General features: G+C 44.5%; 1 protein-coding gene across 2 annotated transcripts; it reads left to right on the top strand.

The window, feature by feature from the left end:
• The first annotated feature begins 306 nt into the window (after positions 1-306).
• IFT52 (intraflagellar transport 52) lies at positions 307-12892 on the top strand. 2 transcript variants are annotated; one of them, XM_034067007.1, is made up of 13 exons: positions 307-602; positions 2040-2127; positions 2376-2436; positions 3449-3524; positions 3607-3678; positions 4560-4686; positions 7238-7324; positions 8083-8151; positions 8816-8970; positions 9934-10021; positions 11264-11372; positions 11886-12031; positions 12597-12892. In XM_034067007.1, the coding sequence occupies exons 1-13, from the start codon at positions 484-486 to the stop codon at positions 12678-12680; spliced, it is 1281 nt and encodes a 426-aa protein (XP_033922898.1). In that variant the 5' UTR covers positions 307-483; the 3' UTR covers positions 12681-12892. The 2 variants fall into 2 exon arrangements, with proteins under 2 accessions (XP_033922898.1, XP_033922897.1); XM_034067006.1 differs by having other exon boundaries at positions 2376-2505.
• Positions 12893-19020: the final 6128 nt, after the last annotated feature.

Below are 19020 nucleotides of genomic sequence, written 5' to 3'. Positions count from 1 at the left end.
TGGGTTTGGCTGGTCCTATGGCCCAGCAGCTTGCTGCTGGAGGGGATACGAGCCGGCCCTGCGCAGCTGCCAGGGCCAGGCTGGGCGGGGGCTGGCCCCAAGCGCTGAGCGGCCAAGGCTGGGCGCTGCCCTGAGCCGGCCTCAACCTGACGGAAACGAGAGGCGGGGCGGACCTGGGACAAGTGCCCAGCCCGGTAGGACGGTGCGCGGAGCGCCGTTTCCCCCCAAGTCTGTCGCAGTGGTATCGCCCTGGCCCCCCTCCCTGCCGGCGAATGGAGCAATCCGTCGCAGCGCTTTAGCCTTCGGGGTGATACACCCCGCGCATGCGCCTCCGCTGCCTCGCGTTGCCAGGTGGTGGTGGGCGATTGCTGTGTGCGCGCTCCCTCCATCAGGAAAGTGGGCGCGGGGGCTTAGGTTCGGTTCACTTCGCGTGGTTGGAGCTGCCGTCCTTCGGTGCATCCTGTGTCAGCCCCGGATCACCACATGGAGGGGGGCCTGCGGAACTCCATCGTCTTCAATGCGTCCAAAGGGGAGGCTTTCACTCTCGCCAGCGGTTACAAATCCCTGCGGAAAAGGCTTCGCGGTAACTGGAAGGTTCAGAGGTGAGGAGCAGTGTCGTGACCAGCTCAGCTGATGGGCCGCACCTGAGGGAAGCGGCTGGGCTCCTCACCCCCACCGCCCTGGTTTACCGGCAGAGATCCTAAGATGTATGTGGTCCTTTTTGAGTGCCCAAATAGTTTTTGGGAATGGGTATCTTAAGCAAAGATCTTTTTTTGCAGTGACTGCGCTCTGTGTCATTAGCTGCAATTCCCTTGTGCATTGATGACTGAATCTGCCAGCTGTGGTATCTGGTCCTACCCCTGGATTGGGTCAGTCCCAAGCACAAACACGCTCTGGGGAAGACTGGATGGAGCCGCCCTGAGGAGCAGGACTTGGGGGTGTGGGTCAATAACAAGCTCCCCATGGCCTGGCTTCAGTGTGCTCTGGAGCCTAGAACCCCAACACCCCCCGTTCTGAGCTGCACCACCGGAGTGTGAGTAGCAGCTCAGGGTGGGGATCCTGCCCCTCTGCTGTGCCCTGGGGAGACCCCCCTGCAGCCCTGATCCAGCTCTGGGGCAGCAGCACAAGAGGGACGTGGAGCTGTTGGAGCCAATCCAGAGGAGGCCACGGGGCTGCTGTGAGGGCTGGAGCAGCTCTGCTCTGGAGCCAGGCTGAGAGAGCTGGGCTGGGGCAGCCTGGACAAGAGAAGGCTCCTGAAGGGGAGACCTCAGAGCAGCTCCAGTGCCTAAAGGGGCTGCAGGAAACCTGGAGATGGGCTTGGGACAAGGGCCTGTAGGGACAGGCCAAGGGGAATGGCTTTAACCTGCCAGAACGGGAGACTGAGATGAGCTCTTAGGCAGAAGCTCTTCCCTGTGAGGATGCTGAGGCGCTGGCACAGGGTGCCCAGAGAAGCTGTGGCTGCCCCATCCCTGGCAGTGTTTAAGGCCAGGTTGGGCACAGGGGCTTGGAGCAAACTGCTCCAGTGGAAAGTGACCCTGCCCGTGGCAGGGGTTGGAGTTGGATGAGCTTTAAGGTCCCTTCCAACCCAAAGCCCACTGGGTTTCTATGATCTGTGGAAGAGATGGAGTGTAAATTATAGGTTTTGAGCCTATCTTGACTTAAATCTTTGAGATAAAAACATAGCAGCCCTTGTACATATGATATTGCCTCTCTGTGCACTACAAAATGTGCCCAGAGCAAAAACTAAAAAATAAGAAAAGAATATGGGGAAGCTCATTAGAGGGCAAGTTTAATAGCAGATGTGGCAGTTTATGCCAGTACTGGACCTGCCACCATACTTTGTTAGAGGAGCTTTACCTTTTAGTGGGTTGAAATTTGTAAGGATTGATTTTGCTTGTCAGCTTTAAAAAAGATGCAAAGTGACTGAAATTATTTGCTTTGTGTTTGGCAGTCCTTTAAAAAAAAAACCTAACTATATAAAGAGAGAAAAACTGTAGCCCAGGATTAGATCCAAGAATAATATGTGTCTTTATTTACAGCTTAAAAGATGAGATCACATCTGAGAAACTGTTTGGGGTAAAATTGTGGATTACAGCAGGCCCAAAAGAGAAGTTCAGTGCTGCTGAGGTAAGAAGTCAGTAGTTGTCTGCAAATTAAGTATGTTTTAAGATTTGCTTAATGTGGAATAGAAAAGAACAGCCCAGAAGAATTTGCATTGTACTGCTTTAAATGAATCTACACCAATTGAAATATGAATTTCTCACAGAGTAAGTGAATTGCAAATGGTCAGAATCATTCGCGTTCCGTCCTCTCCTTATAACTTCCTGCAGTCTTTTGTGTAGCTTTTCACATGTTTGTTCTTTGTTGTTTTCCAGTTTTCCGTTCTGAAGAAATTCCTGGAGGATGGTGGAGCCATCCTGGTGATGCTGAGAGAAGGTGGCGAGTCCCAATACGGCACAAATATTAACTTTTTGCTAGAAGAGTATGGGATTGTTTTCAATAATGGTAATGGGGCTCACTGATAGCTCTTGTTCATCTGTTCTCAGCAAAATCTAAAGAGCAGGTACAGCCTTTGTAGATGTAAGCCAGGCGGATCCCTCTCACAAAGTACATATTGGTCTAAGATTTTTTTTTTTCTTGAAATCTAGATATACCTGTCAGTGTAATACTGGAGCACACTAATGGCTTTCCATGGGCAGAATGCCTTAATAACGTAGCCATCTCCCTTCCTTTGATCTAGTACTTTTAATGGTATTTACTAACAAAAATTAATTCTAGTGACATTTCTTGGATAAAAAGCCACTTATTTAAAATATTTTTCCGTATGTTTTATTGGATTCAATCACTCACACTGAAAAAACAGTGGTCCTTTTCTTTAGCAGACCAATAAAATGCCACTCATTAGTTTTTCCACTGCCAATATGGAAAAATACCCAAACAAAGCAACTATAAAATACATACAATTGTACATAAAATATTTTCAGGGTCTTTGGTGGCATCTAGACTAACCCTTTTTTGCATCAATAGTGTTTGATTCGTCATGCTTTTGTAAGATGTATAAAAAAAGAACTAACTTAGAATCGTAGAGTGGTTTGGGTTAGAAGGGACCTTCAAGATCATTTAGTTCCAGTACCCTGCCGCTTATAAAACTTGATACATACTCTTTACTGGATCCTTTTGCCTCTTCTGCTTTGCAGAAGACGCAGGAGATGTGCTTATTTTTAATATTTTTATTTGAACTTGCAGATACATTCTTAATCTAAATCTGGATGTCCAAAAGGAAACAGTAGTGAAGGCTGATTTGTGTCCTTTTGGGAGCCACATATCAACTTTCTGATGTTAGAAGCAAACACTCAGGAAATCCAAGAGCTAAACTCATTTTTCATTGCTGTATCTAGCACACTGATCAGCTAAGATGTAAATTACTTAATCTTTTTCTTTCTTCAAGATGCTGTAGTACGAAATGTGTATTACAAGTACTACCACCCAAAAGAAGCACTAATCTCTGATGGAGTTTTGAATAGGTAAATATTTGGGGTATATAAATCTTTAAACTCTTACAATCCGTATTGTTTTCAGTAAGTTTTGCTTTTCAACATCTTGTAGGGGAATCAGTGAATCTGCAAGAAAAACAGTGCTTGAGACAATAGATGAAGATGGAAGCAGACGTGACTCACAGTAAGTGTTTTCTCTTGAGGAAGCTGATGTGAAAATACTGTGAATAACTCAGAATTACCCAGTTTGTAACCTACCAGGAGTATATTGTGCTTGTGTTGAGGTTTTCCAAATGTATTTCTCTCTCAGCTTCTTGCTCCTCAAGGCTTTATCTGGAAAGGAAGATCTGTTTAGTAGCTCTTGATAACCAGCAAAGGAGCAGGAGTGACAGATTTTGAAGGGAATTCTTACTCTCACAACCGGATCTTTTTTGTCCCTATTCTGTGGAATTGAATTTGATTAAACAATGTAAATACGAGTAACCTCTCAATAAGGGTTGGTCTGGCTACAGGCATGAGCAGCCCTACATGTTTTTGAAGAGTCTTAAGCCAGAGTAAGATAAATATTTCTTGCAGTTTCTAGTTTTCCATCCCTTTGTGCTACAGAGGAGAGAAAAGGCATTGAGAAGAATACAGCTTTTCTGTAACTATAAATGTTTGTATTCTTCCTTGCTAGTTATTTCCTAGAACTAAATGATCATGTGGTTGACTACAAGGAAAAATGTAAGTGTGAAACCATTTTGGGCTGATTTTTCAGGGTTTTTTTTTTGTTTTGTTTTAAATTTTATTCCAGAATATATATTCATCTGTGAGTTAAATATCCCTCAGGGACAAGAGTGTCCTAACAGAAATCGAGAGTGTTCTTTGTTCCTTATTGAAGACAAATCATCAACCTGGAAAAACCTGTAGGAGAGACTGAAATATCATTATAATGATATAATTCTTGGAAGGCATTGACATTTCAGCACTAGCCCACAGTTACAGTTACCTGTTCAGGCAAACAGACTGAGTTTTATGCCTACCTGATCCATGCAGATACTTAAAGAGTTCCTGTATTTTCTGCAGAGCTCTCACTTTTGTGTATCCATTTGGTGCCACACTGAATGTGATGAAGCCAGCAGTGGCTATTCTGTCAACAGGATCTGTCTGCTTCCCACTCAACAGGCCTATTCTTGCTTTCTATCAGCATGAGGTATGATTCTGCATATAAAAAACCATGCATTCTCCTACCCCCCCTAGGAATTGTTAGTGTCTTCTGGGAGTACTTACAGACCAAGTTCTTGCTGGCTGAACATGAGCCTGCAGTATGACCAGGTAGCCAAGAAAGCCAGCAGTATCCTGGCCTGTATCAGCATAAGTGTGGCCAGCAGGACCAGGGCAGTGATTGTCCCCCTGTACTGGGCACTGGTGAGACCACATGCAGAATCCTGTGTTCAGCTCTGGGCCCCTCACTACAAGACAGACATTGAGGTGTTGGAGCAGGGCCAGAGAAGGGCAGTGGAGCTGGTGAAGGATCTGGAGCACAAGTGTGATGAGGACCCTGGAGGGGCATTTAGTCTGGAAAAGAGAAGCCTCGGGGGGGGGGACCTTATTGCTCTCTACAGCTGCCTGGCAGAAGGATGGAGCCAGGAGGGGGCTAGTCTCTGCTCCCAAGGCACAAGGGATGGGATGAGAGGAAATGGCCTCAAGCCATGCCAGGGGAGGTTTAGATGGAGATGAGGAGCAATTACTTCACCAAAAGGGTGCTGAGGCCTTGGAATAGGCTGCCCAGGCAGTGCTGGAGTCACTGTCCCTGGAAATGTTTACAAACTGTGTAGATGAGGCCCTCATTGGTATGGGCTGGTGGTGGCCTTGGCAGTGCTGGAGAACAACTGGACTTGATGATCTTAAAGGTCTTTTCCAATCCATCTGATTCTATGGTTCTGATGTATCTGCAAACTCCTGATGAGCCTGTCTCTTTTATGGTAAACTTCTTTGCATGGGGTTCAGAGGATAATTTGATGGCCAGCAAAGTTTATATTCTTTGGTTGATAGATGGATATTTTTAGTTCTTTGAAATTTGAGTTTTTTTGCCCACTCCTTTACCATTCAGTTATTAAGTGAGATTATAGTTAGTTTCATCAATACACCATATTATGTTAAGGAAGAGGACTGTCACCTTGGAACCAGTAGATGTTGTCCTGGTTAACTTATAAACCCAACCATAAATCTAATAGTAATTAATAAGTGCAAACAAAGGATTAATATCGTTGACAAAGGTAAATACATTAACATATTTTTACTATGTAGCTGAGTTTCTAAGGCTACTATGTTTTTTTGATATCTTTGTTATTTGGGCATGTAAGGATGCCCAAGTTCATCTCCCTCATGTTGTGACTGAATAAAGTCCATAAACAAACAAAATACAGCAGCATGAAGTGAATGTACAAGTACACTTACTGTTTGCATTTTGTTTGCAGCTGTCAGAGTAAGATATAATAAAAATCCCTCCATGCACACAGTATTTGCACATAGATCCAATGGACTCCCCAGGCTCGTGCCTAGTTTTGAAGCCATGATAGTCTGAGGTTATGTGCATTAATGATGAGGTTGTCTTTTTGCAAGATAAGTCATCTAAGTTCTGCAAAGCCTTAACTCAAGGCCAGGTTAGATGAGATTTGGCCAGATCGGATGGGTTCAAAGCCAGGTTGAATGGGGCTTTGGGCAACCTGGTCCAGTGGAAGGTGTCTCTGCCCATGGCAGAGACTGAGTAATATTTAAGGTCCATTCCAACCCAAACCATTCCATGATTCTGTATGAGAACTCTACCAGGATTATAGCCTTGCTGGTTGATGTTCTTCAAGACTGTGCCTGTTTATGTGGGGCCTCCTGTGCTCCACCTAATGTGTATGGAGAGGAGTGCTTTCTTATGAGAATTATAGCAACTACATTATGCTGCAAGTGAAATCTATGTAATGTGAAGTTCATGAGTTGGTTACTGAAGTGTTCTTCCTTTGATCTACTACTGTGACATGAATGTCAAATAGGTGGCATCATTTTTCCTGTCTACCTCAAGGAAATTTTAAGCACAAGGGTAGAAGATGAAGGCAGAGACAGAAGTTCTCAGGCAGAGCAGAGAAACTTGGTAGAAGGAAAACAAGATTTTGGAATGAAAAAGAGATACAGTAAAGAATAGCAACTGAAAGTGCTGTCATGGGTAAGGCATGTAGAACTTGGGTTAAAACTTTGCAAAACAAGGAGTACAAAACAAACATTTTTTTGAACAAACTGGAGCTTTGTTTCAGGTATCTTCAAATTTGTTATAGCAGTATGTATGGTTATATCATGTGATGAGTTTCATGGTGCAGGAGCATTACAGGGTTCCTTGTCCTCTTGAAAACTTACGGTTTCTTGTGTATGTCTTCCTGGAAGGATTAAGGGTAATCTTGGAGAAGAATTCCAAAGATGTCTCATGAGTATCCTCTTAAGGCTCGGTCAGTTCTCTGTCTACTCTTACGTAATGCAGATCAGTATTTTTAATAAATTTGTGAACCATAACAGCATAAACACTTAGAATGCTGCTGTGTCGTGCTCCTGTGAGCTTGCCAAGTTTGAAACTGCTTTGCTACTGCTTATTCCGAGATTTCCTATTTCTTTGCTTCTTTAAATCACTTTCTAATTAGGTGGCATTAACAATTTCTCCAAAACTGTGATTTGGAAGATCTGGAAGGATTTTTTGCTATTTTATTATTCTTTGTTGATAGAATCAGGGTGGAAAAATGGCAGCATTGGGCTCTTCCCACATGTTCAGTGATCAATATTTAGATAAAGAAGAAAATGGGAAGATTATGGTAAGTTTTTTGTTTGTTTTGGGTTTTTTGTTTGTTTATTTTGGTCTGAGTTTGGGAGTTTGGTTTTTTTTTATTTTTCCTTAAGGTTTTCTTTAAAAAAAAAAAAACAAACCCCAACAACACCTCCACCCCAAAAAAAAACCAAAAAACAGGCTCACTCACAAGCTTCATGTTAGAGCAAGATAGCTTTGAAATGAATTCAGTATGGAGATTCTAACCCAGAACTAACCTCCTGAGGAGGTTGTCACAGCACAACTAACAGGAAGACGCTTTTAAAGATGGAGTTTCTTATTTATCTTGTAGGACTTTGAAAAGTTTTTCCTACTTCTGTTCACTTCTTTAGTTATTAATATTAAAGTAATTTGCTGGAGTTTTTTGTTTACTGCTTTTTCTTAGCTTCTTTAGTGCTTCATTATGGCCACTCATTAATAATAAACCTTTACATATATGGCTCCTGATACCTGAAGGTTGTAATGCGCTTTCCAAAGTGGCATATGTCACCTGCTATGTAAGAAGGGGAGTTTCCTGCTGAGGTGTTTTTGGAAGTATGCACCTTGTACATGCACATTGCTGTGGCTCGTTGCTTCCATATGTAAATACAAATCAAGTTCTTATTTTCCCCATAGATATTCTTTGATATAGTACCCTTTTTTTCCCTTCTTTTTAATAGTATGTTATGGAATGGATTTAATATGAATGTTTAAGCATAATATAAGATTACTTGAAACCTCCTGAAATTAAGTTTTGCCCTTCTCCAGGATGTGCTTTTCCAATGGCTCACAACATCAGATATCCATTTGAATCAGATGAATAAGGAGGATCCTGAGGTAAGAGATCCATCGTAAGGATGTAGCAGCACCAGTTTTCACAAACTGTGTTTTTAGCAGAAAATGGTTCACAGCTGCATGGTGGCTGCTGTTGCAGACCCTTTATTCAGGGTCAAATGCTGAGTAGATAGTTTAGGCATAAAAAGTAATGGCATTGTCTCTCTTAGACTTAGGTTGCTATTCTTTATGAGATTTCATTTGTGAAAGTCTTTCCTGTGAGTCCTCAAACAAGATTGTGCATGAAGTGAAGGCAGATTTTCTGTGTATGGATAGGGATCAACTTGTTGTCAATTTTAATTGGTTTTGTTGGGGGCTTTATAACTGACATATGCAAATACTATTTTTATTTGGAAATACCATATGGGATAAAATTTTATCCTCTGTATACATAAAAAGAGCAACAGTCTTGCACAGTGGCTAGTAAGCTGCTTCTTTTAATTCCAAAGAAGTAACAGTGGCCCTGTGGCAAGCAGCTTTACAGCTGAGGGAATACTTGTGCAGATTCCTAGTCTAATAAGCTGTGCTTCGAAGGGTCCTACCTGGTGAAAAGTGAAATAATTATTTCTAAATGAGACTTTAGGTGAGAGATAAACTAGAGAGAGACTATGTAAATGGATTGGACTTCTTAAACCATAAGTGTGCGTATCTGAGTGTATGTTTTCAGATTTCAGACTATACCATGCTCCCAGATACAGCCGCACTGTCTGAGCAACTGCGAGTCTGTCTGCAGGAAGGAGATGAGAATCCAAGAGACTTCACAAAGCTGTTTGATATGTCCCTTTATCAGATGGATACAACTGCCCTTCCTTCAGTTATCAAGTCAGCAGCTGTGATTTCCTTTCCTTTCAATTCTTGTTCCTTTACCTTTCCTTTTCCATTCCATATTATGCATTTTCTGTTCGTGCTTAAAAGCAGATGGGACTGAGCTCTGGGCAGCATTCTGAATATGGACGTACCAGAAGATTGACTGTACAAGTGTGACAGTGATATTTTCTCTTGCTTCTTGTCTTAGCTGTAGTTTCTGATGTTGTTTATTTCTTTTTCTGACTACTGCTGATTTAGTGAACTGATATTTTAGGAGAATTATCTGCAGTGATGTTGAGCACTTTCTGGAGTGATAACCAAGAGCTGATTATTTTTCCATTTTTAATTACTTGGCATTTATTGAATGGCATTTTCCAATAATTATGTCTGAAGCTTGCTACTGTTTTACCAGGTCTGTATTGCTGGCAGCTTTGTCCCTCATAAATCCTTCGTTGCCCAGCTCATGTATGAACACATTAAGTAGCAGCAGCCTTAAAACAGATTCCATTAAATTCCACTCTGCTGCAGACACTCTTTCTTCTTACTCTGTATTTTTTGTATTTTCACTAGATGTGAGATCTCCTGATCCTGTAACATTTTTTAGATAGTTTTTGCTAGTGGGATTCCTCAAAAGTCTTTTTGAAGTCCCAGGCCTGCTGTTTTCGAACGGGATCACTTTGTCCTGATGCCTCTATTTAAAAGTTGTTTTAACTATAGAGGTGCAGTACCTTTATTTTTTTATCACGTTACATATCAATTTATCATTATTCTTTGTTGTAATTTTAACTAATTTGCTTGCTGTAGAAGTCAGTTATTACTCATGATAAGTTCTCTGGGGTCCTTCTAAAATCAGATACTCCTGAGGTATTATGCTGTGACTGTGCATAATGTCGTAGAGACTCTGCATCTCTCTAGCCTGCAAGTGGAAATAGATGTTGTAATTTCTTTTCTCACACTTGGTCTTTTTCTGTGCTGCAGAGCTTATGAACAGCTGAATGTGAAACATGAACCTCTCCAGCTCATTCAGCCTCAGTTTGAGACTCCACTACCTGTCCTCCAACCAGCTGTGAGTAATCTCCTGGCTAACACAGCCATGGAGAACCCTTGTTTCATGTGTTGTATACATAGTTCTTAAGAGCCCAAAAAAACAAACCACACACAAAAAAAAGGAGAACCAGCCCCCCAAAAAATCCCAACATAAAAAATAACAGTCCCTCCCCACCAAAAAAAAAAACAAACCAAAACCCAAATAGTGGGAAATGCTGTAGTAATAATTAATCACTTTGGAGTTGAATACATTGCAGGACTATTATTTTTGGGAAGTTAGGGAAGAGCACTGATTTACACTTCTAATTTTATCGATAGAACTTGAAAATGTAACACCTGGTACCAGAGCAGAATGTCTTGTGTGTATAAACCTTCAGCTTCTTCCAGTTTTGTGAGATGCTGGTTCGGCCTTTGCTGTCAGAGAAAAAAACGTTATAGTTTAGAAGGCAATGTTGGTATAAGTTGTGCTAACTGCTGCTTAGGGAGGAGCCAAGCTGGCCACTCTTCTTTCATCTCCAAATCCTCTGGGGAGGTAAAAAGTGGAGTGTTGGTCTTTTACAGCAAGGGCTGGCCAAACTTTTACCAGCAGAGATTTGGGCTGGCAACAACAACATAGTTTTGCCATCATGGCTCTGTTCTTCCTTACCTTTGCAACTGAGGAAGATAATCACTGAGATCCTTGTAGTTGCAGAGGTGCAACTAGCCTCATGTGCTGCTATTAAAAAACACAAGACCACCTTCGCGGAATTGTAGAATGGTTTGGGTTGGATGGGACCTTAAAGCTTATCCTGTCCCAACTCCCTCAAGGGAGCAGGGACACCTTCCATTAGACCAGGTTGCTCAAAGCCTCATCCAGCCTTGTGGCATATGTGGTGATTGCATGCAAAAGAAAATACTCTTACCAGAATGAATGTGATGTATGTTTCCAGATTAAGGTGTTACGGTGAGCTTAGAACCGCAGCTCCCTCAGCCATCACCTGGGTCTCATGGAGCAAAACTAGAAGCAAACTGCTGATGTAGTATGTCTAGCTGTGATGCTGGGTGATGACTGTGGCATACTTGACTATTTTGGAATATTCAGTTATTTTTACAACATATAAATGGAATTTTTGAAGAGTGGTCCCTTTGTACTGTGGGCTTTGGGGTTGCATTTGACTTTACAAAAGATTTCTTAAGTCCGTTCTAAGTCCCAAACTGTTCTTTTAGAGATGTGTAGAAAAAAAATATATGTCAATAAACCATGCAAATTCTTCTCTTCAAGGTTTTTCCACCTGCTTTCAGAGAATTACCTCCCCCCCCTCTGGAGCTGTTTGACTTAGATGAAACATTTTCTTCTGAAAAAGCTCGTCTTGCAGAGATTACAAACAGATGTAAGCAGAAAGACTGATTGTTTATACATTTCTATAGAAAGTCCAAATTTTGGGGGAAATATTGTTGTATCTGATTTTAAACATTGAGCCTCATTTATGAAAATCCACTACTATCATTCTGAACTGTAAAACTGGAAGGTCTTGGAAATTGCTAATAGGACTTTGTGTACCATGCCTTTTTACTTTGTTTCTTACATAACATTTTATTACATTTCTGCCTGCTGTCTCCCATATCATGCATGAATTGCTGTGCGCCCTTGCTAATTATTATTTTTATGCTTTGAAGTTAAAACGTGAAGATTATTCTAAATACACCTTAAGTCCAAACAAGATGAGAAAGTACTAGCTGGAGTAGTACTGATGGAGTACGTCATGGCTAGTCCACTCACCTTAGTTATAGAACTTAAGATCCCAGAATGCCAACACCAAACAGAGATTTGTAGTAAGCTTTTGCTCAGTTAATACAGAGATGTGTGATATTCAACTGCCGCCTTCTCTGGGATGCTTGTTTAGGTACTGATGATGACCTGGAGTTCTATGTACGAAAATGTGGTGATATCTTAGGAGTAACAAGTAAACTCCCAAAGGAGAAGCAAGATGCCAAGCATATCCTGGAGCACATCTTTTTCCGAGTGGTTGAGTTTAAGAAACTGAACCAGGTATTTTCAATAACAGCATTACAAGTGAATAGTTGATAGTATCAGCACTGGGCTGATGCATCTTTGTAGCAGCTATGCTTCTCACAGGCAAGAGGTACAGTGAGGTGTTAAGATGTTTGTTGTACAATAAATTAGACCAGTGAAGTGTGGACTGTTGATCTGTGTAGAATGTGTAGTGCTCAGTTTATTAATTCTGTCACTTATTTTAATTGGAGGATTAATATGTGCAAGTATAGTTGTGCAAGTATAGTTTTGATAATTTCAGCTAAATACAGTTCATCAGTAGTGCATGGAGTAAAAGCAGTGTGCCCTCATGAATGGTCACAGGGCTCCCTAGGGCTACAGTGTGGATGCAAAACCAGCAGTGTTACTCACAGGTGCTACTGTATGTAGAAATAATTCTTAATAAGTTTGCTTCAAAATTTGGAGCTTATCAGCAGATCTTCCATTTGTACTAACAAGTATTCCCTATTTCTCAAATAGTCTAATTCAGCAAAAAATCAGATCAGATCAGTTTCTACTGTATTGTTAATTATTTTTTTTTTCTCCTTTTCCCTTTCGTAAGGAACATGATACTGACATGAGTGAAGCTGGATTCCAGAATGGTAACCGAGATGTGACTTTCCTTAGTTTGAGACAGGCATTTTAGTCAAAATATACTTTTGCTTTGGGTTTTTTTTTGGTTTATTTTTTTACAACCTCCATGTTCACTACTGATTGGGACCATCTCAGTAGTTTGCTGAATATTTGAATAATTTATGTGTAGTTGGATAATTAATGCCTTTTGTGGAAGAACTTGTACTTTGAAAGCACTTCCAAGTAATTTTCTATTTTTCTACTTCTTTATTAAAACTGTAAAAAGAACTTGTACAAAGAAAATGTGGGTTGGCTCCTTCTTCCTGGGTCTGGTGTTTATTTTCTTGTAGTAAAGTTTACTGTGGATTCTGTTTGTACACATAGCCTTTAACTGGGGGAAAGATTGTTCTTCTGGTTGGTGAAATGTGCAAAAGAAAATACAGCCATAAATACAGGAGCTTCTAATAATAATGCCTGTTTGTCACCCTGAGGCATCTCCTGTTGTCTCTGCCAAACTGAACCAAGGAGAGGTGTGTTTGTTACAGAAGGGAAGAATTGAAAGTAAGCAGTAATACTATTGCAGATTGCTGTCTCACATAAGACTGTAACTACATTGTTTTGAAATAAAGTGAGACAGCATTAGGTTGGAAAAGAATTTAAGATTCAAATGATTATTATTAAGAAAATGTGGTACTTGCAGAAACTCAGGAATATTTTTGCTTACAATTACATGATCTCTAACCAGAGATAGTGAGCTAGATAATGCACAAGAGCGGAAAGTCAAGTGCAATTTACTGACCATGAAATGTTGAAGCTTCAGTGCACAGCCAAACTAGAGCCAAGTGTATGATTAACGAGAACAAAAGATTTGTCAGCATCATTAATACTGAGTGTCTTTGTTGCAATGACTTGTAGGATTGCACTTTTACACCACGTTTTGGATGTCAATTTGATAGTTGAACTGCTAAACATAAATTCCTCCCCTACACAAGTCTTCTATGTGGCCTGTGTGACACCTGGGCTTTATCTTCTTCTGCCATGGTTTTCAACATCAAAGCTGCTTTTTTGCAAGAGATTTGTTCATCATTCATCCTACATTTTACACTGCTTCATATGCCAGCTTGGTACAGGTTTTTCCAGAGGTGTCCCAAAGCACCAGCAAAATTACTGACCAGTGGAGACATGTTCAGACAAGGTTAGCAGAGGTGGTTTTATATTGTTACACTGCAGGCATGCCTTTTTCATAGCAGCATCTTTGATATTTTTCTTTTCCATTTACTTTTCTTTAAGGCCATGGTTGTTTGTCACACAGAATACTTTGCATATTGCAGCCACAGATTTACATGATACTCTTAATTTTCCCTCTGCAGTATCAATGCCAAACACTCCCCTGCCCAGGCTGTAGTTGAACTAAACAACCATGTGATGCTCTTGCTCATTATGGATCTATTTCATACTGTCCTGTGGTGTTTACAGTTGTCATGGTTTAAGCCCAGCTGGTGACTCTAACCACCCAGCTGCTCGCTCCCTCCCTCCCATCATTGCTCATCCTCCCAGAGGGATGAGGAAGAGAAGGGGAAGAATGTAAACCCCAGGGGCTGATATAAGAGCAGTCTGATAACTAGACTATAATACAAAACTAATAATGATAAGAGAAATAATGAGAGAATATGAAACTATAAAGGGAAAGGGAAAGAAACCAATAAACAGAATTAATGCCCAATAGAATTGATCAGCAGCCAAACCTAAGCAGTGATCTGGGCCTTCAAGGTGACTTTCCCCATTTCTATCCTGGACATGATGTGCTGGGGTATGGAATACAGCTTTGGTTACTTTGGGGTCAGGTGTCCTGTCTCTGCTTCCTCCCAGCTTCCCATGCTCCTCACTGGCAGGTCATGAGACTGAAAAGCACTACTGAGCAACAACTAAAACATCAGTGTGTTACCAGCATTGTTCTCAGACTGAAATTGAAAGCACAGCATTGCACCAGCTACTAGGAAGGAGAAAAATAACTTACAGCGGAACCCAGGACAGTAGTTCAAACTATAAATACTGCGCCCTCTCTCTTGAGTTGTCGCCTTTTCCTGATGTAATGTGGTTTAGAAAGAAGTCAGCTGGGCAGCCCAAGAATACAAGCAATTCCGTGTACTATTTGTCTGTAGTGCCTCTTACAGCTGAAGTAAAAGAACAGATTTTTCACTGAATAGATGTTTTTTTGGCCGGAAGTTCTAGTGTGAAATGCATGTGGAGGAAATAGCTTGCATCTCTTTCAAAGTTATCCCTTTGTCCCTTTGGAAGTATTTAAACTGTTATTTGGTAAACAGAAGTGCTGAGTTTGGTCATGTGAGTGTAATAGAAGTGACTCAGGGCCAGGCTGGACGGGGCTTGGAGCAAGCTGCTCTAGTGGAAGGTGTCACTGCCTGTGGCAGGGGTTGGACCTGGATGAGTTTTAAGGTCCCTTCAACCCAAACCATTCTATAGTTCAGTGATGATTCTGTGGCTGCTCTTCTCTTAATCTACCCCTAGAAGAAGAGGGAGCAGCATATATTGGCTCTTAAGCAAACCATAAAGGCCCTAGGCCATGGTTTTAACAAGTAATTCCCCAGGTCTGTGGCTATCGCAAGCAGCCACAGGAGAGGGAAGAACAGGCTGTGCGAGGTGGGGAGCTCTGACAGGAGAGCAAGAAACTGCGGGTCAGGGGCTGTTGGGGAAGGCTTGGTTCCTCTTCCCAGCCCGGGCTGCGGGCGATGCAGAGCGATCTCGGGCCGGCAGCTGGGGCGAGGATGAACCAGGACGGAGGCCGCGGGTGCTCCCGGGTGGCAGCAACTTTCCCCGTGCCAAGCGGCGCGGTGCTGCGGTGCCGCTGCCCGGCCGGTCCCCGACGCTCAGGATGCTTTTCTCCCCGCGTGCCAGAAGAGGGATCCCCAGCCGCGCCGCCTTCCTGCCCGAGCATCCCGTGGGCAGCGCCGCCATGGCCGGACGGCAGAGGCCAGTGCCGGGCTCCGGTCCCTGTCCTTCGCCAAGACCTCCCGGGCCTCTCCGACAGGTAACGGCGGGCGGGGCCGCGCCGCGGGAGCACAGCCGGGGGCTCCCCGCCCGGGACTCGGCCATCTTGTCGCGACGTCTGCCTTTCCTCAGCCGGGCCCGGAGGTCCGTGGCGGCCCCGCGGCAGTCTCCGGCGCAGAGAGGCCGCGGGATCAGCCCGGGCTCTCCTCACGGGTGGGGAAGGTGCTGGAGGCAGCTGTGCTTGCCGGTAGCAGGGCCCCAGCCGGCTCAGCGCCCGCATGTAGCAGAGCTCAGCCTTAGGCCGGGAGTAGTAGAGACCAGGCACGGGGTGAAGCTCATACCTTTATTGAATTCATACAGAAGTCAGTGGTCGGGGAGGAGGGGGGCGGGTCCACGGGCAGTCACCCCACAGGGGTCACCCCGCGGGCCACCACTGCAGTGAGGAGCTGGGGGAGCCTCATGGAGCCTGATGCAGAAACACAGGGACAGGGTCCAGATCCTTCAGCTGGGCATCAGGGGTGTCAGATGTGCAGGTCAATGCAGGTGGCCTCCTGAAGGCACTAGGCCAAGACAGAGAAATTCCCTGAGAGATCTCCAGAGATGGTGTGTCTGGGTTGGAGCATATCAGGAACCTCAACTCCTCGGTACTCACATCCAGGGACAGCCTGATACCCAGGGGGGCTTTTATTCCAGAGATCTTCCATGTGGCTGCTGGCAGCTTCCCAGGGGTTGAGAGGTCACTGGTGAGCTCCGTGCTCTTGGAGAGCAGGCTCCCCAGGGGTTTGGAATGCTTTTCTTTCTTGCATGGCATTGAGGTGTTGTGCAGCAGCAGCGCATCCATCAGGCAGCCAGCTCTGCTGTGGTGCTCCCCAGGCAAAGTGGACAAGTCAAAGGCAGCCTCCCTGTGGTGGGGCTGCAGAAGCAGATGAGGCTGAGGTCAGAGATGCCCTGGATCAGGCTGTGCAGGTTAGGCTTCCCACAGCTCCTCAGAGACTCTGCTTAACAACACATGGAGAACTGCCCTTTGTTATGTTGTCCAAGGCCATGGGAAGGCCCCATGTGTCTGGTTTGGAAGCACTGCTGGAGTCCATGTGATAAGTGCAGACAGCAGAATGGGTATGGCTGAGGGGTACTGCAACAAACGCATTTTCTAGGATTTCCTTTATGGTCAGGATGTTGGTACCATGCTTCTTGGTGGACAGCATGATGCAAAGTCCCACCATTGTCAGGTTTATAGAGATCAGCACATCCCTGTCAGAATAAAGAGGTTACTGTTCATTGCTGTTCACTAGCAAATTGTATGCTTGGAGTAGCAGGACCGCTCTCAGCTTGCTTTGGAGATCAAGGAGCTGAGCAGGCTCCAGGATAGGTAGGTGGTCATCTGGCCTGTTACTGTCTTGTAGAACAGGTCAGTTGCACCACAGCCAGCTTATTGCTTAAAGATCATAATTGTCCTCATTCCTCAAGTCCCTTTGGGGGGGAGGGGGGGAGGCTAAACCCAGGCTCTATTTATGATGGGAGAGGCTGAGTAGCATCTTTCATCTTATCTTAGTCCCACACATGATACTCCCCTGCTCCAGACCTGAAGGGGTCCCACAGCCCACACAGGGCACCAAGGGAGGTCCTCATGGGGAGGTCCTCCAGGCAGACCCAATGCCATACATTGCTCCCCCCTCTACCTGGGAGGGATGGAGGTTCTCACCACCAGCTCAGTCAGCAGTTGCCTTCCAGGCACCCCTAAAGGGGAGAGGGAAGGAGAAGACAGCCACTGCGGTCCAAAAACATTTTTACACTGAACACATTGAAAGAAGCAATAAAAAGCTCTTAAATTTACTGCAAAGGAGAGATGTATGGTCAGAAAGAAGGAAAGTTTTATTTAAAATCTAAAGTACTTTTTCCCTTAAAGGTAACTTAAATACATCAGTTTATGAGAAATGTTAGAGAAATGAAAGCTACATACCAAAAGAATGGACTAAAAGCACTGCTTACCCCCAGCTTCTGCAGAAACACCCCTCAAAACCTTGAGCCTTTATTACTTGTGTTACTTTAAGGGGTTTTATACTTCTGATACTTCATTAATAGGCTAATTGCCCAATAAAGTTAGTATGGGAGAGTGAGGGGCTTTTGTTTGCTTCTTTTTAAGCCTAGGGGCAATGAGGGTCAGCCATGGCCAACTGCTGGAGGTTGACAGATTCCTGCAAGGGCCTGGTTTATTGTAGCTGGTCACTGACCAGCCCTGGAGAGTAGAGGAGTGTGCCCATGGCCTGTGGTCATCTGCTACTGCCTCTGTATCAGCAGAAGAAGGAAGATGACACACAGAGCCTTCTTCCCTAGACCAGCACTCAGGCAGGGTCCACAACAAATGAGTCCACTCTGGTGAGACCCCCCACTGCTGCAGTCCTGATCCAGCTTTGGGGCCAACAACACAAAGAGGGACATGGAGCTGTTGGAGCAAGTCCACAGTGGAGGCCACGGAGATGCTGCAAGGGCTCTGCTCTGGAGAAAGGCTGAGAGAGCTGGGCTGGGTCAGTCTGGAAAGGAGAAGGCTCCTTAAGGGGAGACCTGAGAGCAGTTCCAGTGCCTAAAGGGGCTGCAGAAAATCCGGAGAGGGACTTTGGGCAAGCAACTGGAGGGACAGGCCAAAGGGAATGGCATTAACCTGCCAGAGGGGAGACTGAGATGAGCTCTTGGGCAGAAGCTCTTCCCTGTGAGGGTGCTGAGGCACCAGCACAGGGTACCCAGAGAAGCTGTGGCTGCCCCATCCCTGGCAGTGCTCAAGGCCAGGTTGGACACAGGGGCTTGGAGCAAGCTGCTCCAGTGGAAGATGTCCCTGTCCGTGGCAGGGGTTGGAAATGGAGGAGCTTTAAGAACCCTTCCAACACAAACCAGTCTGTGACTGTATGATCTCTCTTCGGTTTTGTTGTGTTTGCTGTTAAGTATTGGCAGAGGAGCATCCATGCATGCAGGCTGAACACGGATGTTGGCTATGGTGTGTGCTTTCTGTGCACAGGCAGCATGCGAGCAGCAGGGCTCCAAAATGCAGGTGTGTGAAGGCGTGGGGTGTTCAGGGCTGGCTGTCTCCGGGGAGCTGCTCCTACACTGCATGCCAGGATGACAGTGACAGGGTGGCAGTGCCGCTGCCGGCTGCTGGACCAGAGCAGAGCTGAGCTTTTCTGCACTGACTGCCTCTCCTCTCTTCTAGAACGTGCCAGGCCTGTGCTGAGCCCGGAGCGCATCCCCGGAGCGAGCGGTACTGCCGAAGCAGTGCGTAGGAGGTATTTGATTCTTATTTTTCTGTCCGATTTGAGGCAGGCAGTGGCTGCCGGGGGTCCCGCGGTGGGGGCATGGGGTGGCCATGGGGAAGCAAACCCCTTCCCGGAGCTAAGCCAGGCCACGTCCTTAGGGGT

The sequence above is a fragment of the Melopsittacus undulatus genome, chromosome 10 (assembly GCF_012275295.1).
Source record: "Melopsittacus undulatus isolate bMelUnd1 chromosome 10, bMelUnd1.mat.Z, whole genome shotgun sequence".
Taxonomy (NCBI): domain Eukaryota; kingdom Metazoa; phylum Chordata; class Aves; order Psittaciformes; family Psittaculidae; genus Melopsittacus; species Melopsittacus undulatus.
This window is presented reverse-complemented; position numbering and strand designations above follow the sequence as displayed.